At 43.0% G+C, this 7,500-nt stretch overlaps 1 protein-coding gene across 5 annotated transcripts in view; it reads left to right on the top strand.

Moving 5' to 3' along the window:
- LOC113524605 (arf-GAP with Rho-GAP domain, ANK repeat and PH domain-containing protein 1) overlaps positions 1-7,500 on the top strand; it is a 15,475-nt gene that overhangs the window by 666 nt on the left and 7,309 nt on the right. Inside the window, exons 2-14 of one of the 5 annotated variants that reach the window (XM_053240223.1) lie at positions 74-152; positions 473-584; positions 698-759; positions 1,299-1,590; positions 1,686-1,784; positions 2,857-2,988; positions 3,372-3,432; positions 3,673-3,793; positions 4,441-4,598; positions 4,687-4,793; positions 4,949-5,148; positions 5,680-5,765; positions 6,942-7,124. In XM_053240223.1, coding sequence (XP_053096198.1) covers positions 511-584; positions 698-759; positions 1,299-1,590; positions 1,686-1,784; positions 2,857-2,988; positions 3,372-3,432; positions 3,673-3,793; positions 4,441-4,598; positions 4,687-4,793; positions 4,949-5,148; positions 5,680-5,765; positions 6,942-7,124 — 1,575 coding nt within the window. In that variant the 5' untranslated portion in view covers positions 74-152; positions 473-510. Of the gene's footprint in view, positions 1-25; positions 159-472; positions 585-697; positions 760-1,298; positions 1,591-1,685; positions 1,785-2,856; positions 2,989-3,371; positions 3,433-3,672; positions 3,794-4,440; positions 4,599-4,686; positions 4,794-4,948; positions 5,149-5,679; positions 5,766-6,941; positions 7,125-7,500 lie in introns of all 5 variants that reach the window. The other 4 variants (XM_053240224.1, XM_034311236.2, XM_034311237.2 and 1 more) reach the window with 4 other exon arrangements.

Genomic DNA, 7,500 nt, shown 5'->3' with positions numbered 1-7,500 from the left:
TTTTTTTTGGTTTTGTTGGTTTCAGGAAGAACAAACATTAACAGCCTTGTGTTAATGAATGAACTTTATTTAGACAGTAGCTGAGATAAAGGAAGGAGATAAAGAAGCACATTGGAACAGAATCAGATCTATGCTCAGAGTTTTTACTAAAGGTTGTTGTAAGTTTTATTTAATTTTGTTATTAAATCTTTTTAGAGTTTAATATTAAAATTTTGAAAGAGAAAGCAGCTGGAGACGTTTCTAGACTCTGTGTGTCATCTGAGGTTTATTTTCACATCAACTCTAACTAGAATGATAGACTTTTCTATCTTATGTTTAATGTAACTTATTTAATGTATTATTATTATTATTATTATTATTATTATTATTAGTTTTGGCACTGGTAACACACTTTAAATGCTAAACGTTCATGACTTTGTTTTGGAGTGAAGCTGATTTGTACTGTAAATAAAATGAACATTTGCTCCTTCAGCGTAGTCCGTGTCACCTTCAACATCTGTAACATCTGCCATGACGGCTCCGGTGCCGAAGCCGAGAACCCGGTACATGCTCGGGAAGAGTTTACGGAGCGATTCCACAGACAGGTGAGCTACAGTCACATGGAGCTGTGTTACTGCATCATTATTATTAATATTATCAGTAAAGATTTTTTTATTAGTTATTAATTATAGAACTGTTTTCTGTTTGTGTTCTTCAGCAGTAAAGCTGCTCAGGATGAACCCGAGACAAACAATAAAACATCTGAAGTGACCAGCCCAGGTACGTTTAATTATTTCTGCATTATTAAAAAACAAACCCGCAGCACAACACAGTGTGCTGGTTTAGGCGGCTTTGTGGAATGTGTTTATGGATTACAGGGAGAACCGGAAAAACCACACACATTGTTCAGACAGAGATTATTGTTGTGTATAAGCGAATGATGTTACAAAAAAAAGTCAGTGACATTCTGATGTGGATTAAAGCACATGAGGGCAAATAACTCACAAAAGCTGAAGACATCAGCAGCAGGTTAAAAAAAAATACAGTGTTTGTAGTTTGTCTTATGATTCTTCCCAATTGTAGTTGTATAAGAGGAATAAAACACTGCTGTTATAGAAAAATAATCAACTTCAGGGTGGTAACAGTAACTCCGCTTCATCACAGCGTCACTCAGTGTTTCTCTGTAACACACACAGTTGATTATTTACAGTTCGAGACAGCAGAGTGTTCAGTGAGACGTGTGAGATGGAAGTGTACTGCGTACTCGCTCTGTGACATCGCAGGACACGAAGAACGAGTTTTTGTTTTTATTTTGTCAGAACTGAACGGTGACTCGTGCTTCTCTCCTGCTGATCTCCCTGAGCTTAAAGAGACAGACGACACACATGGAGGAGACATATTGGAGAAGTACGTGTGGCCGGCTTCACCTCCGCAAAGCCCCTTAGCGTCTGATGATGAGGACATTAAAAATTTATCAGACGGTGTGAAGGAGTGTGTTACCTCTGATTCCTCGGCTGAGGATTGCCCCATGACGCCCCTCACCCCACAGTCAGACACATTTTTTAACATCCAACCTCCTAAAGAATGTCACAACTCCACCAACAGTGAAAGGTGGGTAAGATTAAAATAAAATTAAACCATACATACTGCAAAAATCTCACTAAGAGTGCACTGATCCATTGTTTTTCTTAAATTTTTTTTAACAGTGCTCCTCAGGTAACTAATTCTCAGTCTAAAGACACCACTCCGTTAAAGCCACCAGTACCGAAGAAACTGAATCAACCTCCCACCCATAAGAAACCACGGTGAGCGGAGAACCATAGTGTATGAGTGTAAGGAGGTTAGGGGTTAGGGGGTTAGGGGTTGCTCTTAATCATTGTAACCCTGTGTGTTAGGGTTAAGGGTTAGTTAGGAGGTCAAGGGTCTTGCTCAAGAACCGAGTTGGGGCGGGACGGCTACTCGCCCTGCTGCAGGTACACAATGGGATTTGAACTCACAGCCTTGTGGTTATAAATGCAGGTCTCTAAATGACTGAATTGTTCCTCAACAGGGAATTGTATCCAGACACAAGATCAGCCATTGTTTAGGTTAGACGCTGTGGAACAGTTAGGGGTTAGACTTGGATCAGTTGTTTCGTAAAGGTTAGGGTTCAGGGCTAGTTCTGGTTCAAGAGTTGTAAAGGGTTTTGCTCAAGGCTCAACGCAAGGTAGCACAAAGTGGTGGCACTGGAACCTTCTGGTACAGGTCACGGGTCAGTCATTGTAAAGAATAAGATCTTACAGCAGTTAGGAGTTATGGCCCCTGAATCGGTTAAAGGTAAAGAGCCCTTGATCAGTTAGGACTCAGATGTAGCAGGACGTGGTAGTGGCATTGGTTCCGCCTCTGACTCATTCTTGGGTCTTGAGCTCACAACATGGTTACGGATGCAGAAGCACTTCCTTAAGCACTACCGTGGCACCTTTTGAAAGTGATGGGTTTCAGGCTTTGGGTCAGTTATGTCCTGGAAGGTTAGGGTTCAGGACTAGTTAGGGGTTAAAGGCCCTTGGATTCAGGACTATCAGGACAGAGTAGTGGAACAGGTGGAACCCCTCCGACAGCAGGTACTCTCCATTAAACTCTGCCAGTTGTGGGACTAAAACCTTTGAGTTACAGATGGAGATCTGTATCCACTGAGCTAACATGGCTCCTTTTGCAAGGGCTGAACCCATCCTGGTAGCAGAATCAATTTCTGATCACAGGATTAGCCATGGTACAGAGTAAGGGATGAGAAGTTCTGGGTTAAGGTTAGGTATTAGTTAAGGGCTGCTCTCTGCTCATTTGATTTGTACCCCCTTGTTAAGATCCTCATTAATTCCCTTGTTCCTCATGGTTCTCCAGAGCCGCTACCATCCGTGTGAGCCGGAGGAAATCTTCAGCAGGAGCAGGGAATGCCGTCCAGCCTGAAGAGAACTCCCACAGAGAGAGTGCTGTAGCACGCTCCAGCTGGCTGGACGTCTGGAAGGGCCGCAAGTAGCTAACACTTTAACATTTCCACTTTCATGATTTTCTTATGATCACATCATTTAGGGCTGGGCAGTAAGTTCCTCTAATCTCAATATCACAATAAATTGCATCAGAAAGCTCAAGTAGCTGAACACGTGAACAGAAAGGCTGATGGTCATGTGATCAAGTTTATGATTGGCTGTTGATCCAGGAACGCCCATCACTAGACCAAATCTAATGCCTGGGGATGAGATAAAGCCTGGCACAAACAGGAATCATCACGACAGAACTGTTGTTATGTTAATGTTTATATATTGTGATATGATGATTTGAGTGTATTGCCCTGCCCTTGCTCTCACTCAGGCCCCTCCCACTGCAGTTCAGTCTAATACAATTTCTTATTCCTAAAGACACAATGTGCTGTGGACCACGTTTGACGGTCAGGTGATATCTATGTGGAAGAAACGCTCGGTGAGTTTATAAAACTGTTTATAAAAACTTTTTATAAAACTTCTTACTCCTGTTTGTGGAGATCGGAACTGATTACGGGAAATCACTGCACAGGAATTTCCTGAAATAGTTTTGCCTGTGATTGATGTTTAATACAGAATAAAACAGACATGACCAGTTTTCACCTAAACACACACTCATTACACACTATAGTCACACCTTCTTCGCGGATCATGATATCATCACATTCTTTTCATGCAGGACAAGATTTCCGAGTATGTGTTTCACGTGTCGAGCATCACCAACGTGCGTCAGCAGGGCCAAAGACGCTTCTTCATTCATTTCCGCAAGAAGCACTTTGAGTTCATGGCTCACAGTGAAGGTGAGAATGATGCAGGCGTTCCTCAGGGTTCTGCTCTGGGTTCAGGGTTCGCCGCTCCCAATGCTGCTACCCTGGTTTGGTTCTCTGAGGAATCATCTTTATTCATCTTAGCTTATCTGTGCTAAATGCGTTTCTGCTCAGAGGAGGTTTTGTTAGCATAAGCATTAGCAACATAGGCCACAGATCAATGATATATAATCTCTCTTGTGAAGTGAAGTGACGTGTAGTGAAGTGAGTGTAGCCAAGAATGGTGACCCATACTCAGAATTTCTGCTCTGCATTTAACCCATCCAAGTGCACACACACACACAGTAGTGAACACACACACACACCGTGAACACACACCCGGAGCAGTGGGCAGCCTTTTTTGCTGCGGCGCCCGGGGAGCAGTTGGGGGTTCGGTGCCTTGCTCAAGGGTCTCACCTCAGTCGTGGTATTGAGGGTGGGAGAGAGCGCTGGTCGTTACAATCCCTGCCGGACCCAAGACTCGAACCCACGACCTTCAGGTTCACCTTCAGGTTACGACTGCCCCCTTGGTCATCTGTCTTTTCCATTTAGTGAAAAAGGTTTTGTGAAAACACCTGCAATGAATCCCGTGTAGACATGGCTGGGTTGTTAATTGGTTTGGGGGAATGTTTTGTGTGCAGATGTGAAGGCGGGATGGGTTGCATCACTGCTCGCTTCCCGAGGACGAGAACCACCAGCACCTCCTCGTCATCACAGCTCACTGATGATGAAGGAACCACGTAGCAAAGTTTACGGTGCCATCTGCGGACACAACCTGTGGATTTACAACAGCAAAGAGGTAGAGACATGAGAGGAAAGAGGAAATGGTGCTCCATTATACATTTATAAATGTAAGAGGCAGAATTCATTTTCGGAATGTTTTGCAGGACTTTAATTTGGGTCTCGGGATGACCCTTGTGTCCATGAATGTGGCATCGGTGAAGCAGACTGGACGCCACAGCTTTAGCCTTACTATACCTTATAAAACGTTCAAGTGAGTCACTTCCTGTTCTTTCTCTACTTCCTGTTCCCCAGCTGTGCATTTGTTTTTTTTAAGATCACAACTGTCTTCTTTTCTGCATCTTTGAAAAAATATCAAAAACTGTCACTCTTCTTCTTCTTCTTCTTGTCCATCGTTCTGTGTTTCAGTTTCTCAGCAGACTCTTCGCGAGAGTTAGCGACGTGGCTGGATCATCTGAACAAGGTGATCCTCAGTGCCCTGTCCTGCAGTGAGGTGGCGCAGCGCTTGTGGTCGAGCCCCTGGAATAAAGTGTGTGCTGACTGCGGCAGTCCGAACCCGGAGTGGGCCTCCATCAACCTGCTGATGGTCATCTGTGAGGCCTGCGCAAGTGAGGAAATATCTGTGTTTATATGCGACATGTCCTGTAGTTTTAAGCGGGAAAGTGTGCTGGACTTCCTGTCTGAGGTTTTTTTAGGAATATACATCGACCAGAAGTCTCAGTCTGAGGAATCATCACTGCTTTAGAGAGGAAACTGTTTTAACTACGAAGAGAGCCATGCTTCTACATCTGCATATTAATGAGAGTCAGGGGTCTGCTCATGAATATTAATGAGAGTGAAAACAGGCTATGAGTTGGAGGGGCAAAGAAAGGCACCATAATACAGTCTGAGTAAAAATTATACAAACACTAAACAAGCTAAAATAAAGTGTTTTCATGCTGCACTTGCTGCTGTAGTCACACTCTGGCGTGTTTTGCGTGTACACTGGTTATCCCACGTTCCTGTATTTTCTGTTTTTTCTCCCTAGTGTGTCTTGTAGTTCTGTATAATACACACTGTATTACTATCAGACGCACACTTTGTGTCTCTTCATCTCTGCTGGCATTTTATATGTTTTACGTCACTTTATTGTTTTACAGACTTTCATCAAAAGATGGGGAACAACAGGTCCAAAGTGCGGAATCTGAAAATGGACAGTAAAGAGTGGACCGAGCCTCTGATTCAGGTCAGAACACTGGACAGAGAGGAACTGTAAAACACACACGCTGTTAAAGAGGCGTGCTTTAATAATATATAAATTATAAACACTGCTAATGTTGGAAATCATCTTACAATAAATTAGACTGAACTAAATCAGTGCGCACAGTCCTGATAATCCAGACTCAGTGTTTCACTTTTTTATATTCTAAAGTGTCTTTATCTTCTTCTTCTTCTTATTTTTTTAATGCTCAGTTAATACTCAACTCTCCAACAATTAAATTTTTTTGATTTATTAAAGAACAACACATCATACTTTAATAGTTACATTTAATGTTGGAAAAATCGTAAACTGAGACAGGCAAGAAGTCAGGAGATCTACAAACAACGCTGTGAGGGAAATCCAAAAAAAAAAAAAGACAAAGAAGAAAACAAGATCAGAAAAAGGCGTGATAAGTTGTGTGATAGTAAACTGAGAGTGAGTCAGGGGTCACTTTCAATAACTGAGTGTTACTTCACAACAGGGTAAGTGTCCAAAGTCCGTTTATATCTATAGGGTGTGAGTGTAATTGGGAAAGGTGTGTGTGATTAGAACTCGAGAGACTGTGAACGCGCCGGTGGAGTGTTGTGCTGGAGATTGTAGTCTGTGGCGGCCATGTCTGTAGGCCGCGGTGTGTTCTGGGAAGTAGAGTTTCTGGTGGATTCCAGCGTTTGTGTGATATATAGCAGCTATAAACAGTCGGTTCCTCACCAGCCTCTCTTTTTTCTCTCTCTTGAAGTTAATAAGAATTTAAGAAAGATCAAGAATTTAAGAAAAAACAAGTTCATGTGAATGAGCTGTTACTATAGAAACGATAACGTATTAGAACGAGCGCATTAATATAAACCTGCACTACTGTCAGAGCTGCTGTTATAGAGAATTAATCAACACCTTCTGACCAATCAGAGTGCAGAACTCAGGAGCAGCGCTGTGGGATATTTATATAATCAATAATCATAAATACACAATGTTGAATAATAAGAGCAGGTTAGTGACAGAGACAGAGGCCACGCCTCCTGAGTCGTGTGCATTAACTAACAGCATCTCAAATTAACACTTTCAAATTTTATACAACATGATGGGAAGGTTAAAGGTTAAAGGTTAAGACAGGAGTGGTGTTTGAGAAGCTCACTGGTGATAATGATGTGTCCTCTCTCTGTACAGCTGTTTGTGCTTTACGGGAACAAAGCTGGCAATAACGTGTGGGGCCACAACGTCCCGGCGGAGGATCAGATCCTCCCCGACGCCGAGCAGGAGCAACGCGCCGCTTTCATCAACGCCAAGTACTGCAGCGGCCTTTACCGCAAAGCGCATCCTCTCGCCTACAGCCAGAAGCTGCTCGACCAGGTCTGTCTCAGGGTCACTCAAACCGTTTACCGTGCTACACCTCAGACTCGGTTCTAACAGGTTCTGGTTTAGGGTTCTGACTGATACTGAATGGACTGTAATACACAAGCATGCATTCCTTAAAGCTGCAGATTTTAGTTTTGAAAATTGTTTATGCTCCTGTAATAATATTGCAGTTCTGCAGCCTCTTCATTTCAAGCTCTGGTTACATTTTTCTGGCTCCGCCCCCAGTGAGAACAGTTTCTCAGCCCCGCCCTCTAGGTGGGTTTGTTGGAGACAGATAGAGTGAGTTACGTTTGTTTGTTTAAAGTGCAGTTCATCCTGCAGGCAGCAGAGGGAGCCACACATCACACACTGCAGCTTTAATAACGTGAAA

This window comes from Pangasianodon hypophthalmus, chromosome 15, assembly GCF_027358585.1.
Source record: "Pangasianodon hypophthalmus isolate fPanHyp1 chromosome 15, fPanHyp1.pri, whole genome shotgun sequence".
Classification (NCBI taxonomy): Eukaryota; Metazoa; Chordata; class Actinopteri; order Siluriformes; family Pangasiidae; genus Pangasianodon; species Pangasianodon hypophthalmus.
This window is presented reverse-complemented; position numbering and strand designations above follow the sequence as displayed.